This window comes from Marmota flaviventris, chromosome 16 (assembly GCF_047511675.1).
Source record: "Marmota flaviventris isolate mMarFla1 chromosome 16, mMarFla1.hap1, whole genome shotgun sequence".
NCBI classification, from domain to species: domain Eukaryota; kingdom Metazoa; phylum Chordata; class Mammalia; order Rodentia; family Sciuridae; genus Marmota; species Marmota flaviventris.
Genome location: NC_092513.1, coordinates 36,157,782 through 36,171,248, shown reverse-complemented (window position 1 = coordinate 36,171,248; position 13,467 = coordinate 36,157,782). Strand labels below are relative to the sequence as shown.

Sequence of the window (13,467 nt, the reverse complement as noted above, 5' to 3'; positions counted from 1 at the left end):
TTCCCGCCTCAAAATTTGTGCTTGTCAGGTTTCTTGGTCACAGTGGTGAAAAAACTAACAAAACAGATATATATAACACATGTTGGGCAATTATTTAAAACTTAAATGTGCATTCCATGATATTATTTACAGATCTTTATAAAAGCATCAAGAAAAGGATACCTGAACAAGTTTGAGAACCACTTCCATTTAAACAATACAATAAAGACACATTTAAAATAAGATTGCCCAATTTCCTAAGATTTTTCATCATAAAGATGTGAATTCTCTTTAAACAATCAATCATATATATATGTTGCAAAATAACAAAATGTTTTTCTTGTAAATGACAAGTTGATTCTAGAGTTTATACAGAAAAACAAAAGAATACTCAATGAAACTCTGAAAAAGAACTATGGAGGGGGGCAATAATCTTTCACACATGAAAATAATAGCGTATACGCTGAAGCTGTAGCTCAGTGGCAGAGCGCTTGCCTAGCATGCATGAGGCACTAGGTTAGATCCTTGGTACCACATAAAAATAAACAAATTAAATAAAGGCATTGCATCCATCTACAACTACAAAACATTTTTTTTAAATAAAGAAAATAATAGAGTATTATAGTAGGACATAAGTACACATACACACAGAATAACAGTATAGAAAAATACTCATATATATGAAAAATTAATGTATGATAAGGCATTTCAAAAGGATAGAAATAAAAATGAACTTTTAAAGAATAATGTGATATTGGGCTGGGGATGTGGCTCAAGCGGTAGGCCTGGCATGCATTCGATCCTCAGCACCACATATAAACAAAGATGTTGTGTCCGCCAAAAACTAAAAAATAAATATTAAAATTCTCTTTCTCTCTCTAAAAAAAAAAAAAAAGAATGATATGATACACTAATGCCTATCATTTCTACTAAGGTCTCTTAAAACACCAGCTGAAACCATTAAGAAAACACTAGAATATTTAGTACCATATTTATAAATCATAATAGCAAAAACTGATATATCCTAAATGTGCATCAATAGAATGGTGATATGAATTTTGATGCATCCATAAGATGGAATACAATGCAATCATTTTTTAAATGAGGCAACACCATATAGGTATGCTGTAAATATGTAACAATTCAAAAGACATATTAAAGAGAAAATGCAAAGAATAAGGAAATCTTTAATACTCTACAAGAAAGAAAAACATTGAAAAAAAATTGCAACAAAATTCCCTCTCCCTCTTCCTCTCCTTCCCCTATCCCCTTCCTCTCTCTGGGGGTCAAACCCAGGGACCTCACACATGCTAGGCAGGCATTTTATCAAGGAGTTACATCCCTAGTTGATTTCTTATTTCTAAGTTTTTGACAAGTTCTTGTTATGTTGCCAAGGTTGGCCTTGAACATGAGATCTCCCTGCCTCAGCCTCCCAAGTAGCTGGGATTATATATGATGTGCCGCCCCACCCTGTTTTGCCTTTTGAATTTCTCTATTATGTGCACATTATTACCTATCCAAACATGAGTACAGTTTAAAAACTATACCTGAAAAATCCAAGCATTTACGATATCATAATAATTTTTTTTTCAATTTCTCAATTATTATAGATAGAAAGAACTAAAGAGAAGCTTTAAGAGAGAGAGTAAGACGGGCACCTGATAGCCGTGAATCATCCCACAACCGAAAAACCAGGGTGCAGGGGCACAAGCCTGTAATCCCAGCGGCTCAGGAGACAGAAGTTCAAGGCCAGCCCAGCAATTTAGCAAGCCCTAAACAACTTAAAAATAAAAAGAGGGGGTGGGGCTGTAGCTCAGTGGCAGAGCACTTGCCTCTCACGTGTGAAGCATTGGGTTCGATCCTCAGCACCAAATAAAGGCATGCTATCCATCTACAACTTCCAAAAAAGAAAAAGAACTGAGGATGATGCTCAGTGGTAGAGTGCCCCTGAGTTCAACCCTCAGTACCAAAAACAAAACAAACAAAAAATGACCCAAAAAGTCTAATTCATCCCCTTAATACATTCTTACAAACAGATTAAAATGTATCCTAAACCATTTTAAGTCTTTCCATACATTAAAAACTAAAGGCTTACCTAAAATTCATATTATCCAACCTTGCTACAAAAAGGATTTCTGAACTGAAATGTTCTACATAAAATGTCAAATGTTCTAACTAAATCTACATTCAAATGATTAAAGCAATAGGAAACACTGCATTCTTTGTGTAGCTCCTAGCAAATTCTACTCATAGTTCAAAATTAAATAAAAGAAGCCTTCCCAGATTCTCTAAACTAAACTAAATGTCCAATTATATTTCTCCTTTGTATTTCTGTACTGTTAACTTATTTAATGGTCTACTTCCCTGGTTGGTATGTAAGCTCCATGAAGATAGCTATGTCTTTTTTATCTGCTGAATCATTATTAGTCCACGACAGAGGAAGGAGTTCAACAATTGTTTTCTGAATAAAGAAAACGAACAGGAGAGGTCTAGTTGTCCATTTCAACAAAAAATTCGTTTAAAAAAAAAAACTATAAAATTAAACAGCCACATTAGGTTTGTTTCATGCACAAAGACACCTTTATTTTTATTAGAAATTCAAGGTAATTTGCTTAACCAATAGCAAAATAACATCAACTCATATTATTTTAAATTTATGTTATAGGAAAGAAAAGTTAAATAAAATTACTTTTTTTTAGGTCAAGGAAAATCTGATAAATTCACTAAGTTTTCAGGGGAATCAATAGTTTAAAGGGAACATGGCTGCTCAAGGCAAAGCAAAATATTGTAGGTTCTTGATCTTACCACCAATTCACAGGAAATGATCTAGTTCTCAACAAATAGTCTGTGGATCTCTGGGGGTCCTCAAGACCATTTCACAATTATGCTAAGTTACCATTTGTCTTTTTTAACTCTTGTACTCTCATACACACGCAGTGGTGTTTTTCAAAGGTCATGTGATGTGTGATACACCAAGACTGAATTCAGAAACGAACTTGAGAATCCAAGTGCTTTCGATTAAGACATTATAGAGATTTGCAGGGTCTAAGTATAGCTCAGTGGTAAAGTGCATGCTTACCATGCAGGAGGCCCTGGACCAACACCATAAACACAAAAAAGATTTGTAAAAATGTAAAACACTCTCTAATTTTTTTTTAGAAAATATAATTATTTTTCATTCAAAATGTTATTTTGTTAACCTGATCAATTTAGTATTGTCATTTTAATAAGCTAAATAATTAGTAACTATTTTAAATGTTTTAATTTCTAATGTAGCAATTACCAATAGATTTAATCCACATTAAAAAAACAAAAAAAAAAAGACTTGAAGTGCTCAATATTTTTTTTCTCCCAGTGCTGGGAAATGAATCCAGGTTCTCATGCATGCTAGGCAAGCATTTTATCACTGAGCTACAGTCCTAGCCCTTCTTTATTTTGAGGCAGGATCCCAGTAAATTGCCCAGGCTCGCCTTAAACTTGTGATCCTACCTCAGCCTCTCAAGTAGCTTAGATTACAAGTGTGTATCACCATGCCTAACTTTATAACAATTTTTAAAAGTAAAGGAATCCTCAAACCAAAAAGTCTCAGAAATTCCTAGTCTAGACTGGAAATTTCTATGAGATAACCAATTTGATCTTTTTTCAATGAATAAATTTAAAATGAAAAGGAGAAACCATAGATGTAAATAGATTTAAGGAATATGGTAATAAATTGCAATAAGGAAGCTATTTGGATCCTGAATCAAACAAATGGCTAAAAAAAAAAAAGAAAGAAAAAGAACAAGATAACAAGGAAAAAAATACTTTTTGAATATCTGATAATATTTTAAGAAACTAAATTTTTTCAGATGTTAAAGGTTAAAATCGTGAAAGCTAGGCAATGACTACAATGGGAATTTATACCTGTTTGACATCTTTTATAATAATTTGTTTTTTAATCAGCCTACTGGCTGATAATTTAAACCTGCCATCAAAATGTTACAAAAATCACTTTATACTACAAATCTAATTATTGGAAAGGAATGTGAAAAACCTTTAAAAAGAAAGTAAAAAAAATAAATACAAACCAAAATATAATTTGACAATTATCTTCAAAGATGCAGAAAATATGATTAGGTTTATAAAGTCAGCTTGAAAACATAAAATCCTTTTAAGTATAAAAACTTAGAAAGAAAATATAAACATTGTCTACTTGTTCAATTCTAACTCTAAAAGAGAAAGAAGTAACAGTATCAGACAGTATAGAAGCCATGGAATTATCAATTCAGAATCTCCATTTCAATGATTTATATTGCTATATGTTTTTAAAGCAACTGACAAATATTCTTTAACTTTCTACTTTCTAAAACCAAATAAAATAAAGCAGTTAAAAATATACAGTACAGAGGTAGAGTGCTTGCCTAGCATGTGGGATGCCCTGGGTTGGATCTTTAGTACCACAGAAAAATAAATAAATAAAACAAAGGTATTGGGGCTGGGATTGTGGCTCAGCGGTAGAGCGCTTGCCTAGGACTTGCGAGGTCCAGGGTTCAATCCTCAGCACCACATAAAAATGAATAAATAAAATATTGTGTCCAACTACAACTAAAAAACAAATATTTTATAAAATAAATACACACACACACAGTACAGGGCTGGGTCAGTAGCTCAGTGGCAGAGCACTTGCCTCCCATGTGTGAGGCACTGGGTTCAATCCTTAGCACCACATAGAAATGAAACAAATAAAATAAAGGCATTTTGTTTATCTACAACTACAAAAAAATTTTTTTAGATATGTACAGTACATAAAACCAGCATCTAACCTATAACCTTATTAGTGAATATGAATTCAACAAATACCCAAAAACTTTCAACAAAAGTAGTCTGCTAGGGCTAAGAAAGCTAAAAATTGAAATAAGAAAACAACACAAAGAAGCCCACTACCTTACTTCATAACCAACATGACACACACACCCAGTCTACAACATAATATAAAGTGGTAGTTTCCTAGTCCACAATCAGTATGTGATTGCCATTATCATTGTGCTACATGAGACTAGGATGTTGAAATTGAAAAACAAAACTGCAAGAAGGTGAGAGGACACAAAAAGTACCCTGCAAAGGTAGTCACTGTCAAGGAAAGGAAACTCTTGGTAGGCTAATTCAGACCAATATAAGAATTGCAGCAGCAGTATGTTCACCACCACCACCACCACCACTACATTCACCATCATCACCCTTCCTAAAGCATCTATTGATACGCCTTTTTTTTTTTCCTAATTATGAAGGATTTTTTTTAAAAAATGGAAACATCCTTAAACTCAGTTAACAGCACATTTTATCATTTTCACATATTTGTACCTTTTTAAAACGTTTTGTGGTATTGGAATTGAATCCAGGACTTCACATGTTAGGTAAGCACACTATCACTACAATGTAAATTCTTTTTTTTTTTTTTTTGTGGTGCTGGGGATTGAACCCAGGGCTTTGTGCATGCAAGACAAGCACTCTACCAACTGAGCTATATCCCCAGTCCCAATACAATGTAAATTCTTGACTTTTCAAAGTTTACAGATACAATCCTTTTTATTTTTATTTTGAGACAGGGTCTCTAGTTGCCCAGATTAGCCTTGAACTTGTGATCCTCTTTTCTCAATCTCCCAAGTAACTGGGAGATGCAATACTGTGAAGGGCTTGTTTTAAAACATATGAAACATTAGATAGCACAAATCCCATTGCATTTCCTCTCTTCCTATGATAATTACTATCTTGGAATATAGTGTTAAACACTGCTATTCATGATTTAACTATATCTACAGCTATATGTAAACAAAAAAGAGTATCATTCTTACATGTTTCTAAACTTTACCAAATGGCATACTGGTCTATACCTAATGTTTTCTTAGCTCAAGATTTTGTTTGTTGTTTCTTAATTCAGTCATGTTCTTTCATGTAGCTCTAGTTCATTTATGAAAACTGTTGGACAGCATTATACTATATGAATATAAAAATATGGTTGCTCATTCTTTAATGGAATGTTCAAATTGTTTCCATTTTTGTTACAAAGCTGCAATAAAACAATTCTGTAGCATGTACTCATTTCTAGGATATATTCCTAGAAGGAGAACTGCTAAGTTAAAGGGTGTATACCTTCAATTTCATTAAAGGTTATTAAATTGACCTCCAGAATTATTTTACCTTTTTACATTTCCACCAAGCAGTGTTAAGCGTTACTGTTTCTCACTGGGTGCGGTGGCCCACAACTGTAATCCCAGCAACCTGAGAGGCTAAGACAGGAGGATCTGATGTTCATGTTTGGGGCCAGCCTCCACAACTAAAAGTGAGGTCCTGTCTCAAAATAAAAAGGACTGGGATGTGGCTCAATGGTAAAGCAACTCTTGGTTCAATATCTAGTACCAAAAAAAAAAAAAAAAAAAAGAGTTACTGTTTCTTTTCATCCTCAGCAGTTCTTGATACTGTCATTCATTTTAATTTTGCCAAACTGATGAACATAAAATGATACCTTGCTGGTTTATTTTTTCCTCATTACTAAGTATCATTTGTTGACATTCAGGTTTCCTCCTGAAAAGTTTAAAAACAGTACTGTCATTTTTCTATTAATTTTTAACAGTTCTTAAGGTAGTCTGGGTATTAATACTTTATTGGTTGTAGGTGTTTCTACATACTCTCTCCCAGCCCCCCAAAAGATAAACCAGGTGCTGATTTTGAAATCTAATAGTGCAGAAACTATTGACTTCTCAAGTTCACAGTTACTTTGAAGACCTTATCAGTGTTTCGCAAACGTTTTTGTCCACTCATAGATGAATTCCTCCTTCAAAGTCAATACACATACATGTCTACATAAACTGAAAAACAGGGCTGCAACTCAAATTTCTTCTAAGGGATGACATTTCCTTAACCACAGAAATATACAAGACAAGCACAGGCGGTCTCCATTCTACACAGTCACCACCATATTTTGGCTTTCATACGAGTCAGTTAGTAAGCATCTATTTTGATTAATGTTTGTTAAGACTCTTCACACTTTAATAATCATCATGTCCATCAGGATGTCTGAAACAATAAAGAAAAGTGCCCACTCAACCCAATGAATTAAGAATAAAGATACAAACTCAAGACTAAGCAAGTAGAAAAGTGGAATTTTTTCTTTTCCGTTGGCACTAACATAAACTGTTTTTCACAAAGGTGCTCTGCATAAGTGAAATGATTTTGGATATTTCAGCAAGACATCTGCTCAAAAAAGTTTACTACGTTTACAAGAACACTGTCAAATATTCTACAAAACAAAGACACTGCACTAGAAGCATATACTCATAAAGCAAAAACAGCCTTTAGATCATTAGCTCTAACTTTTTCATTTTCAGATGAATTATCTACAATAACAGAGGTTAAAAGAAATTTACCAACCCATATCCTCTAAAAATCTACAAAGTCAGGGTTCTTTTTACTGCATCACGCGTCTTCTTATTTTAGACTCCCAGTTCTAAAATTGATCTATTAATTTTACAAGACTTGGGTTCTAGAAATTATGGAACCATCTCCCAAGCTCACACCAATATTTTCCTTTCCATTTCCCTCCCCATCCTATAACTTCGGGGGGGGAAGGAATACCGACTGCCTGAGTTTCTGGCCCCAGCTGGGTGCAGAGTCTCAAGCCCCTACTGCTGTACCTGCATTAAATTAGTCGAATTTTTTAAGAGTATCATTCCCTTCTTTATTCAATAAATAGGTACTAAGCGCGGACTTTGCAGGAAGGGCGATGCACGCTGCACCTACAAGCTCGCGGACCACCGCGCGAGGGCACGAAGACAGATCTCCCGATGTCGGAGTCGGCGGGGCCCGAGTAGGGGCCCTCTTGGGAGCCGGGCGCTGAGGAAGGGGGATAGGGGATCCCCGGAGCGCCAGGGAAGCCAAGAGGCGCAGGAGACTCACCTTTCCGCAGCTCCCGCTCCCACACGGTGACGATGGGCCGCGAGTGCTTGCGGTGGTGGATGAGCCACAGGGACAAGGTCTGCACGCTCTGCTGCGAGTTGCTCAACTCCGACAGCTTCTTCTCCAGCGCCGCCTCAGAGAAGGCGGACATCCCTCCAAAACCGCGTTCACGCCGACCCACGCGGTGGGGCCAAGGGGAGGAGAGTTTCGCCGCGCTCGTCGCGGCCTCGCCCCCTCACCCCACCCTTCCCCACGCCCTCACCACCGACGCCGCTACATCCAAGTCCCTCCGCAAACCAGCAAGATGGCGTCCGGCCGGCAGTGACGTCACGGCCGGCCACCACGCCCCTCCCGCTACTAGCCCTGGGAAAGGAGGTGCCGCCCAGAGGCGGGACCACCGGGCGGAAGGGGTAGGGCCTAAGCTAGTGCCTGGGAAGTGGGCGGGGACAGGGCTGGAGGCAGGGCTTGTGTTTTGGGGCCTACAATCATTTTGGGGAATCCTGTCTCTGCAAAATAAGCAGTTAATACAGATAATTACACGGGTGAGCACATTGATTTAAATCGGTGCAGCCACCTTGGAAGTCTGTTTACATGATTATTACCTTGATAACTACGCCATTATCTCAGCTATTCAGGAGGCTGAGGCAGGAGCATCGCAAACTCAAGACTAGTGTATGCTTCTTAGGGAGACCCTCTCTTAAAATAAAAATTTTAAAGGCCTGATGATGTAACCCGGTGATAGATTGCTTGTCTAGCATGCATGACACCCAGAGTTTAATCCCCACTGTTGAAAAACAAACAAACAAACAAAAAAAATAGTATAAACCACACTGGGGCAGGTGCCTATGGTCCCACTCAGGAGTTCAAGGCCAGCCTAGGAAACACAGCAAGGCCATGTGTTTAAAAGAACAAACGAAAAGAAAAAGAAAATACACCAATAAGGGGATGGGAGTGTAGCTCAGTTATACAGCAAGATTTCCTTGTGGGAGGCCCTGGAATCAATCCCCAGAAACAAAAAACAAAAATGGCCCTGGGATCAATCCCCAGAAACAAACAAACAAACAAAAAACCCAGAAACAATAAATAAATGACAATCCACTTGTCGGTCTGTGGGAATTTGAGGTCTAAGCCAGATGCTGAGGACAATCTTCCCAAGGGGTCCACATGGTTTAATACGGGTTTGGCTGGTTTTTCTTCTCCAGGCTCAGCACTTAGCCTATTCTTCTCATATACATTACCCATCACACCTGTGAGCTCTGCCTTCCATCACTACTACGTTGCCCTGGGTGCCTAACGTTATCGTCAACACCAAGTTTCTTGAAATCCAGAAGCCAGGCAACATAAAGTCTGTGCCCTTGACTCTGCTCATCCCTACTTCTGGGACTACTTGCCCATCTCTACAGACTATTCCTGTTTCCAGGAGAGGCTACAAAATAACAAAGCCACTTTATACCTCCAGAAGCACATGGTCATGATTCTCCTGCCCATTTTCTTGTACTCTGAACATCTGCTGGAGTGTGTAGCCCCTGAATGTTTTAAGTTGCTGAGGCTGGCCTTGAACTTGCAGTCCTCCTGCCTCAGCTCCCAAGTCTCTGGAACTACAGGCTATATTTTCATTTTTTATGATAATAATATGTTCATGTAGGGGCTGGCTCAGTGGTAGAGTGTTTGCCTTGCACATGTGAGGCCCTGGGTTCGACCCTCAGCGCCATGTAAAGGTAAATAATAAAGATATTGTGTCCAGGGCCTGGGGATGTGGTCAAGTGGTAGTGCGCTCACCTGGCATGCATTAGGCACTGCGTTGGATCCTCAGCCCCACATAAAAATGAAATGAAGATATTGTGTCCACCTAAAAAAACTAAAAAGAAATATTTTTTGAAAAAAGATATTGTGTCCATCTACAACTAAAAAAATTTTTTTAAATATGTTCATATATTACTTATATAGTTAAAATAATTTCAGAGTGCTGGGAAGGTAACTCATGGGAGAGCAAGTGCTTTGAAATGTACAAGGCCCTAAATCCAATCCCCAACAATGTAAAAAAAATTAATTGTCAAAAATATCATCATTAATCCATCAAATTTTGACGTGGTATTTGCCTTAACTATGGTAATTCACAAAGGATACCAAAAAAACGGAACATTGTCACATTCTAAATATTAAGAAACTTCCAGAAAGATAATAAGAAACCACAGAAATTCCTAAACCAGATTGAACAGTACTTTGAGAAGTACTATTCAAGAACATTGCACCAAGTATTCATCAAAATGTTTATTCATCTGTTTGGTTATAAGACAGTTTATTCATCTGTTTCGTTATAAGTACAGTTTATCTTGCCCATTTTTCATACAATAACTGGAAGTTCGAAGAGGAGAGATGAAGTAAGTCTCCTTTCTCCTTTTCTCACTCCTATGTCCATTCCTGTGTCATCCTTCACTTTCCCCACTGAACACCCCTGTTGATCCAGTTCACTTAGCCTAGTTTTGAAAATTAACGCAGACTGAGTTTAACCTACCTATCTTCAGAGACATTTAAATATATTTAACACTATTCCCTTCCATGAGCTCTGCAGCCACCAAAATTGCTACTTATCTTCTCCCAATTTGTTTCTTCACCTGTGATTTCAATTCTTCCCACTGTCTTTCTATTTCAATTGTACCTGAATTTTAAAAACCACCTTCCATTCCCACCCAATCCAATCCATGTAAGATTCTTTTTCTGTATTATCTACTGATTTGTATTCCTTCCTTTGCGATTAAACTACTAGTCTAAGTTACTTATAATTTAGTATATATTCTCCCCCCACCTCCAGACAGATTTTACTCTCAGTGACTCAGTTGAAGCACCAACTCTTAGGTCTTCCTTGGTTTGCAATCTGACTTGGCTGTTTCTGATCGGAACTCCCACAGTATTCTGTACATGAATACCATGGCTTTCTGCTTTGGCCTGTTAGATCTATACTTACCAACATTGTTTCTGATTGCTGTGTTTTCAAAATGTCTATTATAACTGTTTTTGATACTTATGGCTAATTTTCATATCTTGTCTCCAAATTAAAAGAAGACAAAATTATTTTTATTCACAGAAGACATGACCTTATTTCATATGTTTAGTATATAGAAATCTTCAGTGACTCAAGAGGCTGAGGCAGAAGGATCACAAGTTTGAAGCCAGCCTTGGCAACTTAGGAAGACCCTGTCTCAAAATAAAGTAAAAAGGACGTTGTGGGGGGGGAAGGATGTTGGATGTGACTCAGTGATAAAGGTCTCTGGGTTCAAGTCCCAAAACTTCCCCCCACACACATACACAAAGATATAGAAATCTTAAACAATCCACAAAAAAAATATTAGAGCTAATAAACAAATCCAGCAAATTTGCATGATATAAGATCAACACACAATATACACTAGCAACAAATTTTGAAAATGTAAACACTTAAATGTACATATTTAAGTGTTTCACTTAGCATGATAGTCTCCAGATCCATCCATTTACCAGCAAATGCCATAATTTCATTCTTCTTTATGGCTGAGTAATAGTCCATTGTGTATATATACCACATTTTCCTTATCCATTCACCTGTTGAAGGGCACCTAGGTTGGATCCATAGCTTAGCCAGTTTAGTTTTATCACCAATTAACCAACAGGTATGAACTGACACTGTCCTCACCAGCCACCTAATTAGGTTCTCCATGATCTTAGACAAGGAGTTTTTAAGTTCTGGAGAAAATTAAAGAATAACCTTAATGGAAAGGACTTTAGCAACTTCTGTTATAAACTTAAATGGCATAAACTTGTAGAGTGTGGATATAACATTAGTTTTTCAAGGTAGAACATACGCTGTCTTAAAAGAAAAATGTTATAATTACATCCTTACAGATTTCTCTGGGCTTTTAATACCATTAAAAAGATTCCAGGAAACAAATAAATGAGGATATTAAGTATTCATTATTACATCTGATGATTTCATAGCTCATTTTCAACAAAAGGACTATGAAGTATTGACTTGAATTAAGCAACAGAGGGTATTCTCTCTAAACTTTCTTTTTTTTTCTCTCTCTTTTTTCTACATGCCCTTCTGATCAGGGAACTCTTGATAATGAAATGGAATTTCACAGAATATGTCTCACGGGCTGCTCTTTAGTAAAATGGGGAATTGCAAGTAAAAAGATAACCTAAGTTGCTGACAGCTAGGCTCTAATGTTCCTAACAAAAAATATTCTCAGAGGATAGAAACAATAATTAGAGAAGCCTGTTCTGCAACTGCAATTGAGAAAGATAGTCAAGGCCACCCTAAAACCATAAAATTATTAATATAGTATAAATGACTGCAGTTCCTTTACCAATCACAAATCTCTAGACCCACCTTAACCCTATGGCCCTCTACATAAAAATTACCAAAGCTTTACTGAATCACCAAATTACCCTTGCTTCTGAACTGCATCAATCTAGGACTCATGCTATAATCTCCTTAGAGCCCTTCAACACAAGTTTCAATCTTATAATAAACACTTACCAATTAACTCTTTTTTTTTTTTTTTTTTGGTATCAGGGATTGAACCCAGGGGCACTTAACCTCACCCTCACATGCCCAGTCCTTGTAGATGAACACAATACCTTTATTTTATTTATTCATGTTTGTGGTGCTGAGGATCAAATGCAGGGCATGGGAGGCAAGTGCTCTGCCACTAAGCCACAACCCCAAACCCCTTCCCAGTTCTTTTTATTTTTTTTTATTTATTTGTTTATTTGTTTGTTTATTTATTTTTTGAGACAGGGTGTCACTAAATTGCTTAGGGCCTTGCTATTGTTGAGGCTGGTTTTGAACTTGAGATCCTCCTGCTTCAGCCTCCGAAGCCCCTGGGATTAGAGGTATGTGCCACTGTGACTTTTTATTTTTTATTATGAGACAGGGTCTCACTAAATTGGGAAGGCTGGCCTTGAATTTACAAATCCTCCTGCCTTCAAAGTAGCTGAGATTATAGGGGTATGCCACCATACCCAGCTAGGTATTTCCTTTTACAAATTGGTTTAAATCAATAGATGAATGAATAAACAAAATGAAGCATATAGTATAATGAAAAATTATTCAGCCAATAGATGTTACCACATGGGTCAAAAAAAAAGTGGTATTAAAAGTGAATCTTGAAAAAAAAAAAAAAGAAGAGGAGATTCAAAGATGAGGCCAAGAATTCTAAGTAAGAAGCAGGGAGAATGAACCTTTCAATGGAGATGAGAAAGCATGAGAGGCCCCAGCGAGGGTGATGTCTTCATGTACAATAGCCCAAAGTAGATGAAGAGACGAGAAGGACTTGTGACAGGTGTCTCCTTGTCTTTCACAGAAGAGACCACATCCTTTCTTTCATATCTCTTCCCTGAATTGAAAGATAAGAAATTTGTGTTGAAATGCATACCCTGGATCTCATAAGGAGAGTCAAAGTCCAGGGAGATAAATTCAGAGATCTGGCTTTCAAAGGCATTTATTCAGTGCCATGAAGAACTTCAAAACAAGATCTGGATCGTGAATAAAATAAAACAGAGGTCCAAGAAAAAAAA

At 37.0% G+C, this 13,467-nt stretch overlaps 1 protein-coding gene across 3 annotated transcripts in view; it reads right to left on the bottom strand.

Moving 5' to 3' along the window:
• Positions 1–8,197, bottom strand: part of Rprd1a (regulation of nuclear pre-mRNA domain containing 1A) — a 58,615-nt gene extending 50,418 nt beyond the window's left edge. For all 3 annotated transcript variants that reach the window (XM_027935676.2, XM_071602802.1, XM_027935677.3), the window contains exon 1: positions 7,912–8,197. In XM_027935676.2, coding sequence (XP_027791477.1) covers positions 7,912–8,062 — 151 coding nt within the window. In that variant the 5' untranslated portion in view covers positions 8,063–8,197. The remainder of the gene's footprint in view (positions 1–7,911) is intronic.
• Between the last annotated feature and the right edge of the window lie 5,270 nt (positions 8,198–13,467).